At 37.6% G+C, this 17,535-nt stretch overlaps 1 protein-coding gene across 1 annotated transcript in view; it reads right to left on the bottom strand.

Annotated features, from left to right (window-relative positions):
* The window catches only part of CDK13 (cyclin-dependent kinase 13), a 75,407-nt gene that overhangs the window by 7,003 nt on the left and 50,869 nt on the right, over positions 1-17,535 (bottom strand). The window contains exons 7-13 of the mRNA XM_009321607.1: positions 12,456-12,645; positions 9,844-9,900; positions 7,008-7,109; positions 6,811-6,888; positions 4,527-4,643; positions 3,417-3,548; positions 941-1,146 (exon numbers count right to left, since the gene is read on the bottom strand). Coding sequence (XP_009319882.1) covers positions 941-1,146; positions 3,417-3,548; positions 4,527-4,643; positions 6,811-6,888; positions 7,008-7,109; positions 9,844-9,900; positions 12,456-12,645 — 882 coding nt within the window. The remainder of the gene's footprint in view (positions 1-940; positions 1,147-3,416; positions 3,549-4,526; positions 4,644-6,810; positions 6,889-7,007; positions 7,110-9,843; positions 9,901-12,455; positions 12,646-17,535) is intronic.

The raw sequence follows: 17,535 nt of genomic DNA, 5'->3' as shown, positions 1-17,535 counted from the left end.
CAATGAAGTATGATCAAAAGAACTATTTTCTATATATCTTTGCACAGAGTATTTGGAGCTCTGCTCTATTGTTAAATGAAGAGTTGATTCAAGACGGTTAGTATTAAAGAATTTTCAGGCCCTGTGAATGCATTTACTGTTTTTCTTCAGCTGAACACCAGTATCAGTGCCATAGGATTTATGGTCACTTCACACAATCAAAAATGGTCTAAGTTAAACTTATCAGGTATCCATTTGGTATTGTTACTTTGTATATTTCTATATATTATGAGGGAACTATCACCGAACTGCTGAGTATCTCAAATAGCGTCCACGTAGGAAACCATTACTTTACTCTTTGTATTATATTCATAAAATTGGTCTTCAAGAAAGATACTTCGGTTAAGTTTCAGAATTAATGGCTGTGCAATCTACAAAGGTAGCTACTTCTTGTTAAACCAGGCTTTGGGAATTTTTTTTGGTGGTTGTTTTTTTTTTTTTTTTTTTTACAACTTGGTTCAGCCCCAACAACTTGGAAAGCTGAAGACTGCATAACATGCAGAGGGAATCTGTTTCATTTGAAATGATTGTTCTAAAATCTGCCTTCTGATCAGTTTATCAATACCAATAAAGCTCCTCCAATCTATGGAGATTGTGAGGAACTTAGAGCAGCAGCTGGCTTGTGGGATTACACAAGAATTCTAGATGAGCAAGAGAGAAAATCCCCTCAAAATACAGAGCAAGGCAGTTGCTCTGACCAGATTGAAAAATTAAGTAAAACTTAAAAGGAACACCTAGTTTCCAAAAGCAAATGTACATCTTTTGTAACAAAGATTTAACTTACAATACTGTTCCTCCCTCAAGAATCCAGGAGACGTCAGTACTCTGAAAATAACATCTAAAATTTCTAGAGGTGCAATCCAAGTAGAAGGTAATTATAAGAACCGAAAATATTACTGACCAAGTGCTACACTAGAGTTGCCCTGAGTTTTGAGTTGGGAAGAAGTTTGCATGCCTTGTGGGGTGTTGGTTCTACTCTCATCCATGCCTAGAGACAGATCCTTCCTAGGGACTTTAGTTGCTGTTGAGTCATCAGTCATGCCCATCTGCTTCTGTCTTCTGCGTTTCTTACTCCACAGCTCATGGCAATCCTGCCACAAAGGAAGGCTGCAAAGAATGATTAGAGATAATCAGTTTTATCCCAGAATTTTTTTTTTTTTTAAATGTTTTTTTTTAACCACGTTGGTAAAATAAATGCTCAAATTATACATAACGTAACTTTTGAAAGATGAACCTACTGGAACTCGGAAATACATCAGAAAACACCCAAAGCCAGCAAAATCTCAGATCTGCTTTTTCTGGCTGAAATCTCTTCATTGATTGCCTATTTCAGAAGCACAGGTCCCTCTGGCAGAAAAGGGGAACATGTATCTTAAAATGAGAGTCAATGTTACTTTCTTGCATTCAAACTTATGAAAAGCCTAATTATTTGTGTAGTTCAAGACTTCAAAATCAATGCTGCACACCTGCTATAAAACAGAATTTGCAGAGTAAAAGATAAGAGTTATCAATAAGAAAGTGTTCTTTTCAGGGTTCAGGTGACCAATTCCCTTTGTCCGCTTGTAAAAGTACTACTGCCTCATGAGTTCAAATATTTGTCCGCAGTAACAGACATGGCTAACTAGTATTTATAGTTGTACAGCACAGACAAGCAAGAAAGTAGGAAGAGAAAAAAAAAGGTTGCAGGAATAAATAGCACTTCACACCAGCAAAGTTAGGATACTAGGAAGAACAAGGGATATCCCAGTCCTTTAAGACAGATAAAAGCAGAGGCAAAAGTCTCCTAAGGAAGACATCTGCCACCAGTTCTGTCCTTCCATTACTGTTCCCTGCAGGCATCCCAATTCTGATTTCCTGAGGAACACAGAGACCTATCCCATAGATAATGGACATACCGAGATAGGCAGCAAAAATAGTGCCTTCTCTTTTCCTATTACGTATTAATAACTGTCTGAGCAGTTCCCTCACCGAGGAACATGGAAAAATTAGGTGACAGATGACAAGAGCCACTGGAAAGGCAATTATGACAACTGCTTCCTTTATCCTTTCCCTCCGCATACCAGGTCAAAGACCTGCCAAGTTTTTAGTCAAAAACAACTGGAAGCAAGTAAGAACTCCTTGTGAGAAGTATCCCTACAGTCCTTGCAATCAGCACTGTCACTTTCCTTGAATGAACAGCTGTTTCTTCCCAAAGCAGAACTTTAGTCCTTCAAGAGAACAGTCAACACTTTCCTGTGTGCACTCTGTCAGGAGTGTGGTTCCTCTTAATTTTTAAAAGGACACCAACGACTAGTTTGCTTTCAATTTCCATTTACCAGCTTCTAGAATGGATGCACTACCAAGCCCCTGAAAAAAACCAAATTTCTTCCCATTCACTTACTTTAAAATGCGTATAAGCAACATGCTGTACAAGTGGTTCTGAGATTTTAGTGAATAGCCTAAGATTGCTGATTACTGATATTCAGACAGTGACATATATAATCATATTCAGGCAATGAAACCTCTTAGCCTCAACGTGTCAGGAGCATTAGTAACAACCGTGTATATCTAACAGGTAAGTCTCGGAAGATTTTTAATACAATTCTTACATAAAACTCAAACATTTTTCCCAGTTGGTAACTAATTAAAAAGAAGTCAGGCTGCCTTGAAGGTACAATTTACTCAAACGATATTAAATGTTCTATGTTCTGACAGCTATCTTGAGGGAAGAATGAAACTTGCAGATTCTGTAATGCTTTTTCATTGTTATCCTCAGGGCCTGTTCCAATATGATTTGTACTGATTAAAATGACAATTAAGTCACTGCAAAAACCCTACTGGACATTGCAATACATTTCCTCTCAGAGAAACTGACAGGAAAGACCCTGCACAAAGTATTTCACTTCTGCCTGTAAACCCAAGAATCTCATCTGGCACAGGAAACTATTTATGGTATTTCACTTTAACCCCCATGTACCTTTGCAGAATTCTATACCCAGTGTCATTCTACCATCAAAGAAGGCAATTCGGATTCATGGAAGACCTCAAAACCCTTGGAAAAAGTAGACACTGATAAACAGAGATAAAAGGGAAGTGATGGTTTTTCAACATTAGAAACATTCATGTAAGAGTATTTTTTTTAAAGGAACTACCTCAGTAACTAGTTCTAGGAATAACAAATGAAACAGTTCCGAGATCCTCACAACCACTGCTATCATGGTGTAAGAGTCACTCAGCCGCACAACCATTTTAGTGCAGAATCACTATTAAACAACTGTATGTACCAACATTTTTGTTCTGCCACCATCTGCTGTAACTGAGACACAATGAGCTTAATGAAATCGGTGTGCGTTCACATTTCGTAGAGGTAAGGACCATTACCAAAGGAAATTACTTACTCTGGAGGAGGCATTTTAGATGGTTCCACATCTCGCAGAAACTCGCACTGAAGAGCTTGTTCAGCTGTGCAGCGCTTGCTGGGATCCAGAGCAAGCATATAATCGAATAAATCTAATGCAGCTGGTGGGATACTACAAAAGAGCAAAATGGAGCAAAGCATCACATTTTTATTTTGAATCACACGCTTCTGTGCAAAATTTTAATAAACACACACACCCCTTCCAAAATAACTGATCATTAAGTGCTCAGATAAATTACATCCTAACAAAACCCACTCACAACTTGAGCTTGGTAGTAAGAGGCAGAGATAAACTTCACCTTTTATTACCTGTGCAAGCATATAACCCAAGCTTTCTTTGCTTTGTGTGGTTTTAATCTCTTGAAACATTGACCTTACAAAAAAAAAAAACCCCAAACAAAAAAACCAAACACCTTTTTAAGCCAAGACTATATTGTTATGTTACACTTTGGAATTTAGCACCCAGGGGGTTGCAGTTTTGATTGGTCCATGGACAATAATTCTATTGCTTTAAAGATGTAAGTCTCGTTAGTACAAACAGGATGATATGTTTCTGCTGAAACCCGCAGTAACTGAAGGAGGGGAACAAACCCTTTAAAATAAGCTTACAGCTGTTTTCCATAACTTTCACATGTGATATTTGCACAAAACTAGTCCAATGGTAGTACTTTAGAATAAACGGTTCAGATAACTTCTCTGTGTTGAATGAATTTATGACCCAAAAGACTGTAATGTTAACCAGACTACATATTTAGCTGTAGCCAGTTGTCCTAATAAAAAACAATTAAGTACTCTGAGCTGGTTTTTGGACAGGGACAACAAGCAGGTGTACCAGTCAGGGAAAACAAATGTTTCCTTAGGTGAAAGCTGACAGGTGGCTGAAATTTTAGGGCCTTCTTCCCTCTTCTTGAAGCTCCTATTAAATAAGGGTTAATACAAGCTCTGGAGGTATCATGGGAAGGATAAGAACCTAAAGCCATTTTTCTTTACACTTAATCTATGTTCATTCTCCAGAAAATAGTGAAGTTCATAAAGTCTCCAGGAAAACTTAATGGTATTACAGTTGACTAAACTAATTCTTCATCCTTACAAAGCAAACTCTTCTCTCAGTTTTCGACGATACTGCTTCTTTGGTTTCATTGTGTTGAAATAAGCTAATTTTATAACATCAGGCCACACTGCTGGACAAGGACTCCCGCAAATTCGGCTGTACCAAAAAGAAGGGAAAAAAATAGTATGAGATCCAAAACCACAAGTGAGCACAGCTGTCATTTTATTCTTGCACATACAGTGAATACAAAAATAATTTTTAATTTTAATGTTCAAGGTCCTTTAGCTAAAATTTCTCTACTGTCCAATGCCCAACACCACTAAATAATGGTGAATTGTCTATGAAAGGTAATCACCCTGCACAGGCTAAACTTACTTTAAGAAGTCCACTATTTCTGCCTCACCCCACCCCAGGCATCCTCCACACAAATGTTTTTAAGAACTTAACCAACTATGTCTGGATAGTACTCCAGGTATTTGTCTCGGAGAGCTGGATAGCCCAGGCTTAGAGTGCTAATTAACTTTCATGTCCTTAGCTGCCAGTGCCAGTGAAGAAAGATATACCAAATGGCTGAAAAAGCACTTTTCACTGAAGATTTAGTTGACACTGAAGACATAAACGGGGGGTGTGTGTGTGGAATCTCAGTAAGGCCTAAGGGCATAAGCAAGATCCGACCACTAGAAAACATGTATATTTTTTACTTCAGTTATGAGTTTTATGTCTCAAGCCTCATCTATCTCCACAAATGGAGTTGCCCATAATCTTATTCCTCCCCCTCCATCCCCACTCATTTTGTCCAACCGAGGATGGCTAAGCACAGGTTGACCAACACCACACTTCTGAGCAGAAGAACTAAAGAGGCATTTTACCATACGTGCAAGATTTCAAACTCTGATGCAGGCAGTCATAAAAGGACATTTTGCAAATACATTTCCCTAGTTCACCCCTCCCATTTATTAGACATAAACAGTTAGCATAAGAGACCTAATAATCTATTAGTTGTGCCCTGAATGCTATGCAAACCAATCTGACTTTACGCTGGTTGAGGTATGTAACTTTCAGGAAGGAAAAGAAAAATAATAAATCTATCTTTTCCTATCAGAATTTACTTCAGCTCTACTTTCGAACCTTAAAGTTAGAAAGGATAAATGTAGAATTGTAACGTGATGGTGGTAGAGATGTTGATAAAATTGATATATTACATTTAAACAGCCAAAAATGCATAGCATCAGTGAAGAAGAAAAATGAGCTACGAACAGGAGCTTCCAGCAGGAGAAAGAAATAGCAAAATTTTAGTTTGCTGTACCAGAAGTACAACACAAAGAGAAAAAACTTCAAACGACTGCACTATGACATGCTTCAATGCCATCTAAGCAAAAATTTCCCAACTCAGAAGTTTAGTTCTCCTTACACTGAGAATGACCACTGAAATGCTTCGCACCTCCCAAAAACTTCCATTTTTCCAGGCCAGCTAATAACACATTACACAGAAACACGCTACTGTTTTAACTGTTTTGAAAAAACATCTCAATATATAACTTTGTAATATTTTTTATTCATTTAATTTTTAAAATAATGTTGACCATTTACTGTTTAGGTTCTGTAAGTTCTGTAGGACTCACCCTCTTTTCCCCTTGTTTCTAGGAAGAGGACCTCTCCTCACTTACGAGGTCAATTATGATATCAGAATCAAGAAAAACTTTTGCTTGCTGAATAAAGGGGAAAAAAAAAGATGCTCTGGTTCCACTGAGTTATATACATATCATTCTATGATTTATTGAGATAAGGAAAGAAACGGAATTTTTACCTCCATAGAGTGTCTGGCAGTTTGTAAGGGAACAGAAGTATTCCCACAAAAATAATAAAGCCCAGGTGTGTATGTGGAAGGCTTGAAACAAGAACTCAAGGCCAGTAGCATGCCAAGTACCTACTCCTCCCAAATCCCACTTGTCCTTATTATTGTCCATGTTTTCATTTTTATTTGCTGCAAGGAAGTTGTAACATCATCTTAAAAAAATAACAGGCATTTTGACTACTCTCTCTTTACAACTTCAGTAATAGGCAACTCCAGCTGCTCTACAAAAAAACCTCTTACTATTCAGCTATACATTGCTAGCACCACAGAATACTCACAAAAAACCCTTCTCCGTGTCTGAGCAAAAGTCACTTGCTTTACATGCCCCTCAAAACCTCTAACATCTCACTCAGGGCGATAACTGAGCACTTGTAAATGTTCGCAGTGCGTTATCTCCGATTTTAACACTAACAAAAGAAACCTGACAGTTTATGAGGCACCTACTATGTGGTTGTGTTTGCATGTTACCTTATAAGTTCCAGTTGAGCAAGTTCTTGATTTGCTTGAAATATTGGCTTTTTTGTAAAAAGTTCACCCAGGATGCAGCTGTAAAACAGTTTTGCACAATTCCATCATTATGGCTTTCAATATAGATTGATAGAAACATTTAAGATTTATTTTTGGCTTGTTTTTATGCTTGCTACACTTCTGTACCAAACTCTTACCCACAGCTCCAGACATCAATAGCTGGTGTGTATCTTTCTTCTCCAAGCAGAAGTTCAGGAGGCCGATACCATAATGTAATAACTTTGTTGGTATATGGTCGGCTGTTGGGGGGAGGAAAAAGAGAGGACTATCATTTTACTATGATCTCATTTCCGAAAAGGTGATACTTTGAGGACTTTACTTCGGTGGTGCTGTTTAAGAACAGTACAATCTTCCACTCCCTTTTCCTAATTTTAGTCCTGCAAAGCTGCAACTGCGCAAAAGCAAACACAACCATCTGACCAAGGCTATCAAAGGACAGACTGAAGATATAAATAATCATCACATAGCCATCTTGATGCTATGCGAGTCCTGTATCTCAATTATTCTTCAGATAGCAATACCGTATATTTATTACATTGCTAGTAATTTCGGGAGAAGGACCTGCTTGGATAAAACCAGTAATTTCTGGGCAGCTACTGAATATAGGACCTCTACAAGCATTTTGAAAAGAAGAAAAAAGTCACTTTCCCCATCTCTAAGTAGGAGCAAGAGACAAAGCCTTTTTCTTGAACTACATCCTTCAACACTTTTGATTCCAAAGCCTGGAACACTTCCAACATCTTCCTATATTTCACATCTTTAATTCTCTACAGCTCTAACTAGAAGTTTTGGTCAGAGGGAATAATCCTTTCCACCCTCACACTAAGGCAAGGATTTCCTCTATCTCAGTCATACATTTTTTTGTGGACAGGCCAAGATACAGCATCAACAGTTCAGAATGGAAGGCAGAAAACAGATGTTAGGTTTTGGTTTTGTTTCAACCAGAGCGTCTTAAAAGTGATCCCAAAATTCTTTCAGTTTTAATAATACACTCTTACCAACACTAGGTAACTCCAAATAGAAAGCAGAGTAACGTTAAGTGCAGAGTTTGAACAACCGTAGCATAAAGTCTAACAAGCTCTTATAACATACTCAGTGGTACAGGTATCATTTCTGCAAAATCATCCGAGTCTTTTTTTCATTAAGAAACTCCCCAATTCATTTTTAAAATTTAGTATGTTTTTGGAAACAATCCCATCATTTATCATATTTATGTCTGAAGCAAGCATTCCTCTATGAAATGTTTACGTGGTATGGACTTCCTCTACAGATACACCACTCATATATATTAGTATATGGTGCTTTTTATTTGAACAGATGTTTTCTTACACAATCTGTCATATCTCCTACTCCAAACATATTAAATCCACCAGAACAACATTTAAAGGAGCACAACTACAACAACCGATGGGAATTTACTTAAAATTATATTTTTATTTCCTCCCCATTGTGCTCCTACTAAATTCTGTACCCTTTTGAAAAATATGTAATTCTAAACAACAGTAAAACAAATGTAAAATACACGAATTTAAAGCAGCAGCTATTATACACTTGTTGGTATACATTAATTACATCTGTTACTGCAGGTCAGAAGCTACTCGGAAGGAAAATGAATGACAAAAGAATTGTCAAAAATCTATTCATGAGATTCTAATTATCCTCCCAAGTTCAACTGGCAAGTCTATTAGCTAGCATAATTACATTTTAATCTTGGTTTCATTTATGTATAATGGCGTAATAATGTTGCTGTTTGATGTATCGTAAAATCTGTTATTTGCACTATAAAGACACTGAACTTTCAATCGTTCAATTCTTAATGAACAGTTAATTTTACAAGCAAAATTCAAATTAATTTAAAAACAGACATTAAAAAAAACCCATGGTAAAACAGAGAAAAAAAAATAGGTCAGTTTGGTGCATGTTAAAATAAGAAGGTAGGATGGCATCAGTCCCTTTTATTGTAAGTACATCCAAAACAAAAATTAATTACCCAGCAGCTGCTTAAGATTATCTTACCCTGCTACTATACTCAACAGTTTTTGTAACTGTACTTAAGCATATGTTCCTGAAATAACAGCTCAGAAGACAGTGAAACTAATGCTATCAGGTTCAACAAGCAGCTCAGAGCTCTGTGAGAAAACAATAAATTCATAAAGCTAACATCATGGATATTATTTCCCAAATTAGGCATGCAGAAATCAAAGTAAGCTCAGGTAGCTAATGTTCTCTGTATCCAACCACCCGATGTACATACTAGTGTAACAAACATTCAGCCTGAATTTTGAAAATCCGGTTCCACATGACAAACACATGACATTACAATATAAACATTGACGTTCTAATCATATAAACTGTGCACCTGTTTCCTGGAGTACAAGCATAATGAAGCCAAGAACAACAGAAGCACAAGTCGCAAGAAGTTTCAGAATAACTTTTATTTAAACTTGTATCTCTGTTTCCAGCAGATTCAACAGCGCTGACTGCCTGAAGAATACAATGAGCCTCTTCAAATGTAAGGTTAAATCTTACACAAAAGTAATGCTTTTTGAAAAGAAACTGTGTACTAATTTGCGTCAGCAAAAAAATTTCACTTTCCCTAAATAAACTTTTCCTAGGTATACCAACAGAAAGAATATACTTTAGGTTTACAGGACCAGAAACTAATAGTAAAAACCTATATATTGATGCAAGCTACTTAGGACTGTAACTCTTCATTTCCAATCAATATATGGCCACTCTCACAGGTATTTATCCAGAACACTTGGAAAAGCAACACACTTGCACGAAGAGAGTTTTGTGGTTTTATGCAGCGTAAGACAACATGCACTTCCTTCCATTTCCTAAGCAATTACTTGTATTACAGTACAATAACATCTCCTCTAAACAAAACAGTCTTCTGGCCCTCATAATACTTAGAGTTATGCAAAAAGATTAAGCTCCTGAATGCTTTTTCACAGTGTAATTATATCTTACCTTTCTTCAGAGTTGTACAGCCGAGCAAGCCCAAAATCTGCAAGCTTTATCTGCCCTCTGGTGGAAAAAGCAAAGAATTATGTAGTGGTTAATCCTGTTAGATTTCCTCCCCAAAATCAGGTGAAGTTAGAGATTTTGAGACAGCTGCAATGATCTTCACCAAACCACATTAATGAGGAGCCAATGCCTTACAATCTATGCATCTCCTCAGTAAACAAATATACTAACTTACTGAACAGCAAAGACAAGTAAGCAAAATTAGGCATGCTCATCAAATGGCATTCACATCACCGGATGTTAGTCCAAATTTAGGTGTATACTGTAAAGTATTCAAATCAGTAACTCTGCAGGAAAAAACTGAGGGAGGAAACCGCTATTTTCTCATGCCTTACTGCTAGCATAAGCATTTGTACAACAAACAACTATCAGCAGTCATACTTCCCTCTAGGAAGCCGTCAAAGTCCTGTTCTGCTCTTGTGAAGTTTAAATACAGCCTTTAAATCAGGGTGACCAACCAGATAAGGGCTTCTATTTTTGCCAGCAGCCAACTTGCTGAATGACACAACCCCTAACCCCTTCTTGAGTTTTCCCATGTATGAGGGGAAGAGTAGAAGATACAGAGCTCTTGCCTGGCAGTTTCCACGGCTAAAAGGCACCGCTCAATGACCAGAAGCCCCCACCATCTGTAAAGTCTAGATGATTTAAACAGAAAGCTATCTGCAAGCTTCTCTAACACATGAAATGAATGTTGGAACATTACATGGGGGCTTTGTTTTTCTGTACTTATGAGCTTTTAAAACTCTTGTCAATTTCAAATACATGCAAATGTCTCTTTCAAATAAATTTTATTTTATCAAATTAGGGCAAGACTTGCTGATGTGTGTAAGAATGACCGTTTTCTGATAATAAAATATACAAGTTATAGTTTCCATTCCATTTTTCCCCTCAGATGTGTGCTTGGAATTGCTGTAACACTTGGAGAACCTCCATAAACAAAGAAATGTTTCCATCAAATTTACATGCTTATTCCTCAGAGAGCATATCTGTAGAAGAACAATGAATTTTTGAGCAAAGACATTTAAGTTGCGTATCCAAAAGGTATATAATCCACGTGTTTGGCTTCAGGCTGTAACTGGTAATGGGATTTTAGAAACATTGGCTTAAAATTATTCAGATCAGCTATCAACATTTTCTTATTCCAGTGGAAATCTCTAAGGATGCTCAAAAAATATCCTAGGGGAAAAAACTCTGTATCCTGGATTGGAGAGAGCGCAATACAACGGAAAGCTCCACCTCTACCATAATGCACTCTTCTCCACTGTCAGGTTATACCTCAGCTTCTGAGTTCCCAAAGGTGCACAGAGACAGCACCACCACTGGAGATTAGCAGGCAAGCAAGATTAGGTGTGTGGGCACAGTGAGTGATGTGTAGGCATGTGTACATCTCTTTAAGAGTCTGTATCATAATCTGGCAAGACTGCAGTGGGATCCAGAGCTGAAAATAGTCTACTGTTAGTTTGTTATCAGAAAAAATGGAGGAAAAAAATGGAAAATTTAATTTGGAGAAAGCTGGGACAAAACAAGGGCCCTACCAAAAGAGACCCTTGATCCATTTTGCCCAGTATTTCGTCTCCAACAGCAGCAGTAGATTTTTAGGGAGAACATGTGAACCTGCTCACTTTGGGGCTCATCTTCCTTGCACTTAACCACCACCCACAATCACTGCGTTAAGGATGCTAAAACAGGTATTCCTGTCTATTCCCTTTAGCAGGTGTTAATGATCCTGCCCATGAATGTGTCTCATCTTTTTGAATCTCCTGGCACTACCCGGAAAACCTCCTGTGACAACAAATCCCAGAAACTGACCACCTGCTCTGTAAAGATACTCTTTTTTGCTGTTATAAACCTTGCTCTCATAGTTGCTCCCTAGTTTTAGTACTGCTGGATTTGATGAACAGTTCTGTTCATCGCAGAGGCTGTGATTTCTGTTCTTCAGAATTCAGAAAATTCAGAATTCTGTTCTTCACACAGGCTTTTTATTTGCTGCTGTTGCACACTGAACAAAAGCATGTTTACTAATATGATTTGTAATTACAAGTGGTTAAAGAAGTAAGAAACAAATTCTTCTCTCCATTTGATTATGGCTATAACTGCAAGCCAAAGCATGTTTGAACATGCCTGATCAAATATTCTTTTAAAGCATTATCCTGACTGATGAAGATGAGGACCTCAGAATTACATCACGAAAAACCAGCCTAGCCACACTTCACCTTGAAATGAGAGGGCAAAAAGAATACACAAACGCTTACGTCCTAAAATTCTGTTTTAATATATTGGAACTCAGATAATTTTCCGCCCATACTCTGACCTAAAAGATTCAAGTTTTAATCCTGCTGTTTTAACACAGATTAGGTTTAACAAACAACTGCAGGATCCAGTGCTAAGGAGTAACATTACCAGATTAGTATTTTACAATTGATTTTAAAGAAACTAGGCAATCTAAAAAAGTTTTGCTAATGACTTAAAGCAGGTGAACTGTGAAGATTAAGAAAGATTTAAAGATGTTGTTAACATACAATTTTTTTTTAACATACTTTAAGTAATATCCATACCTATTATTTAGTAGAATATTTGAACATTTGATATCTCTGTGCAAAAAGTTCTTCTTATGGCAATAGGCCAAGCCCTCCATCAGCTGTCTCATAAAAGATTTAATATGATTTTCATTAAAATGAACCAAACCAGATTCCAGCAGTCCCATCAAGTCATGGTCCATATATTCAAATACCAGGTAAAATGCACCTAGGAAGAGAAAGGGAAAGGGTAGGAGAAACAGAGAAAGAAATTGATTTAACGGCAGTCCAAAGCATTGCTGCTCCCTGGTTTTGAAAGTTGGAAGTATTTTTCACACAACTGTTCATGTTTTCTGCAATATTTATAGCTGTACCTCATGTTGAATAACAACAGTGAAATATAGTACAGTAAAATGTTTTCATAAAATTGCTTTTCCATGTAAACAATTATACTAGTCAAATGTTTGTGAAAACAAATATAATGCTACCACATGGTGCTTTAAGCTAGATGTACATGTACTCTCCCTATGGCTCTCAATCTCCATCTATTTTATTTAAAGAAACATTAACTGGGTTAATATTCTCTATATAAAGTTTGGGGAGAAATCTAGAAACAAAATCTGTACAGCATTAGTTCATCTGTCATGATTCGGTGACTGATTTTTTTAAGTTTTCAGTGTGGAATTGGGTCAGAGATAAGCCTGCCCTTCTCAGACTAAAGATACCGGTAAGACAAGACAAAACGAGAAAGCAGAACTAACCTACTAAAAACAGCAGCTCTGCAAAGACGGACTTCATATTCCAAGTTGCCACATACATCCATTAAGTATAATAGAATCTGGTCTTATCTCACATTAGCCTATGTAATTCCACAAATAAAGCTATTAAAGCCAAGGGTCTTTGATTGAGAGAGACATATATAAAAGTGTTCTTAAAGAGGAAACCCTATGCTGAGTGCTTCAGAAGCAGCAATAGCCAATCTCCAGCACAACCACTCCCAGTATGACCTACTTTTTAGTATTTAATTCTTCCCCTTCTTCTTAACTCTGGGGCAGAGAAGACAGTACAGTCCTTGCAGAGCACTGGTGGCAATGCAGAAACCACATTCAAGTGGGTCTGTCTACCTTCCATTTTCAAAAGCTTCCCCCAAAGAGATTTCAAAGTCACCACTCTAAAGTACAAATAGCTTCTGCCCAACAAGAACTCATTACAGGTTCTAGTTCCTAAATAAGAAGTTTCAATTCAGAAACTAGTGAAAGTCTTGGAGCAATAATGAGAAGTCAGCTTGCCAGAATGTACACACACAGAGCCAAATTCTAATGAACTGACTTGTTTTCTTGCATAGTAGCTGAAAAGGGAAGAAAGAGTGCTAAATCCACCTGCTGTTTAACAAACAGAAAAAAGATTACTCATACAGTAAGTGTTAAACTTGTAACAAAGATCAGCGTAGAGCAGCTAAACCACAGGTGATTGCATAAGACACTCAGAGTTTATTGTTTTTAATTTAGGTCCTTTTGTCCTGCTGTATGTTATACGGAGGAAGCAAAATACTGATCATAAAATACCCCTGTTGGTGTGTACAGAGGAGATGGAGCAGGAGGTAAATCAAGCAGGTACAACCCAATCCCACCACTTCAAAAAGAAAGAAGGAAGTATTAAAGAGCCATAAAGAACCAAAAGTCTGCCGTGTTACTATTTGCATAGCTGAGTTCACCAGTGCAGTTCACCAGTTCAGCACGGTAAAAGCACAGAGGCTCCTAGTCTTGGTCTTTTAAAACAAGATAGCTGGCAACCTGCTGTTAGGTCTGCTTCACTGACAACTGCTGAAGTATGAACTGTGACATATTTTAAAATGCCTTGAAACAAAACACCTGATATTAATGCTGCAGTGCCAGAATAATCTAGATATGCCCTTCAGAGGATGTCGTCAGCTCAACAAAATTGAATACCAATGATATCTTGGTATCTTCTTGCTCTGGAATACAAAGGAAAGTTAACTCTGTCATGGCAGCAGGCTACACTCGTGTGTACATGACAAGGAGAAAGACTGGGAAGGGTCAGTGGGATTGCAGACCTGTTTAGTGAGAACAGCTGAACACAGTCGTCTTGTTTATATGCAAAGCAGGCTCCGTGCCTTGAGCAATTTCCTGCTCTGCCACTAGCTCCCAGGATTTTTCACCACTATTTATAACCAGCAATCACAATTGGTACCCTCATGCAAGAAGGAAAGCTGACAACAATGGAGAAAATTCATAAATAAAACAGAGTAGTACCTGGGAGATGACATCCGATTATTTATATTCTCTGCAACTCTCATTAAGAAACATACACTAGAACAGTATAAACGCTAAATATTCCTTCCATATCAGAGCAAAAGCAAATGCACGGATCCATTACACTTGTGCATTACTACCTACTTACTACCTACATATTATACAATGTTAGAATTTGTTTTAAAAAGAAAAACTGTCAAAGCTGAATCTTCTTCATTGGTTATGAGAAACTACTAAAATTAGTCTACCAGCCTTGGCAGTCTAACCATTAAAACCTGATTTTCAGTTTTACTCAAACAATATTTGGAAGTGATTGTAGCTGCAAAAAAAGGTATCAAGAAAACTGAAGTGAAACTTCTGCTAGTTTATTTCTAGACAAACGTGGTGGTGCCCTTTTCTGATAGAGATCTACAGTTTCAGTCAACTAAACTGTCACATTATTCCACTTGATCATTTAAAATCTCCATTGCTTTTCATCAGGTCAGGGGATCTGATCCTTCATAACAAGGAAAGAAGCTATAAATATCAGGAAGAAGAAAACAGTCATGGAAGACTTCACAAGTGAACTATGCACAGGCAGAAGTCCACTTACTACAGCACAGTCTGAGTTCGAGTTTACAGCATTCTTTAGTTCAATCAAAACAAATGCCACACAAATATCCATTTCTCAAAAAGGAAACCATTACAGAAAAAAGAAAAAAAAAATCCTTCTTTCCCTTCTGAGGCCAAGGTTTTAAAATGACCCTTTGTTTCATGCTAGCTTTGCCCAATACCCACATTTCTGGAAACAGTGTCATAAAAACACCTAAAGCTCTGTTACAGTAAAGCGCACGCAATTCAAATGAACCCAGAATTACTTATTCAACTTTACTGTTACGCATCGTACTGCTGTCATGTTAAGACCTGCACTTCCTAGTAAGTACCTGTGGGGTGGGAGGCAGCCTACAGTCCATTTCCACATGCTGCAACAAAGCACTAACAGGGAGTTTATGTCTTGGGTGCCCCATTTCCTTTGCTAATACCACGCAGCTCATCTCCATTCTTTCATCTACTGAGATAAATAAGAAACCTTAATGTCATTGCATGTTGACAGAGCAGCAGCTGGAACAGCTGAACAGTAGTAATATTGCCTACTTCTGAATATGGGATAAGAGAGAGCAGCTGAATCTATTAGGGAGGTACACAATAAATAAAGGAGACTCACATGGATGGAAACAGTCCTCGCCTTACTCCTTTTATTTGCACTTAGAAGAATTCATCTTTTTGACCATTTTGTCAGTTAAGATTGGTAAGGGTCAGAAAGTGAGATACCAGTTTAGAATAATTAAAGGATTAACACATCTCCTCCTCCTGTTCATATATTTCAAGTCATGGAGCTCTAACAGTAGCAGTTTTCTTAACCAAAACACAAATTGAGCTGGGGTATAATGCTGTAAAGTTACGCATACAAAATGGGTAACTCAACAAAACATGGCACTGATGATCTGTTATAAACAAAGGATTTTCTGAGGGGCCAAAACACGTAACAAAACATACTTTGCATTTTTGTGACACAGGCAGGCTCTGGATTTTTTTGGACTATCATCAAATCACACAGAACCAACAAAGCAGGACATCAAGTTACACATTTGTTCCCAAAGTAAGATACAAGTGCTTCAGGCTGGGTGGGAGGCAGGGAGGGAGAGAGCAGCAGGGGAGAATGATCCAAAAGCCTACGCAGATGACAACTTTTAAGCAAATATTTTCTAAATGTAATTTCATAGGGAAGGTGTTTGGGGTTTCTCAAAATACCTGATTAGATACAGATCAGAGGAACCGGAAGACCAGAAGTGCCTTATTATGTGCAAATTTTAATTCAATCCTTGTATAAATGCATTACAATAGCATCTTGAAATACAAAAATGCTTAAAAAAAAAAAAGGATCCCTGCCTCATTTAGTGCGTGGTATGTACAACGCTGAGTTGTTGAACAGGTTTTCAACATTTTGTTCTGTACTCACTGTTCAGAATGAGACTCCATCAGATTTTCATTTTGCTAATAAGCCTCCTCAGCTTGTTCTATGCAATACATAGATTCCCCGCCCCTTGATTGATTAAAGGTAATTGGATTATATTTACTCTTCCATTTCCTTAACATTTCTCTTCCGGTACTCATGATACACTGTATTCCAAGACAGTTTTAAACAGAATTCTATCAAACAGAGCTTGAAAACTAAAGACGAAATTGTCCAGCAATTCCTTGAAGTTCCTTATATTTAAATTCCTTAAAATCCCTTAAACAGACATTCCTCTTTTCTTTCTCATGTTTTACAAACCTATTTTCTAATTTGTGAAACACCAAATAAAGACATAGCCACTGAATTAATCACCTTAAGACTAAAGAAAGCATCATTGCTATACTCATTTTTCCATTTAGTTATGACAAAACTTACTGTTTAAGACAAATTTAGTCTAATAAAACCATAGAATCATAGAATCATTAAGGTTGGAAAAGACCTGTAAGATCATCCAGTCCAACCATCAACCCAACACCACCATGCCCACTAAACCATGTCCCTAAGTGCCTCATCTACCCGTCTTTTAAATCCCTCCAGGGATGGTGACTCAACCACTTCCCTGGGCAGCCTGTTCCAATGTTTAACCACTCTTTCAGTAAAGAAATTTTTCCTCACGTCCAATCTAAACCTCCCCTGGCGCAACTTGAGGCCATTTCCTCTCGTCCTATCGCCAGTTACTTGGGAGAAGAGACCAACACCCACCTCACTACAACCTCCTTTCAGGTAGTTGTAGAGAGCAATGAGGTCTCCCCTCAGCCTCCTTTTCTCCAGGCTAAACAACCCCAGCTCC

This window comes from Pygoscelis adeliae, unplaced genomic scaffold (assembly GCF_000699105.1).
Source record: "Pygoscelis adeliae isolate BGI_AS28 unplaced genomic scaffold, ASM69910v1 Scaffold40, whole genome shotgun sequence".
Classification (NCBI taxonomy): domain Eukaryota; kingdom Metazoa; phylum Chordata; class Aves; order Sphenisciformes; family Spheniscidae; genus Pygoscelis; species Pygoscelis adeliae.
Note: the sequence above shows the minus strand (reverse complement) of the source record. Positions and strands in the feature narration are given on the sequence as shown.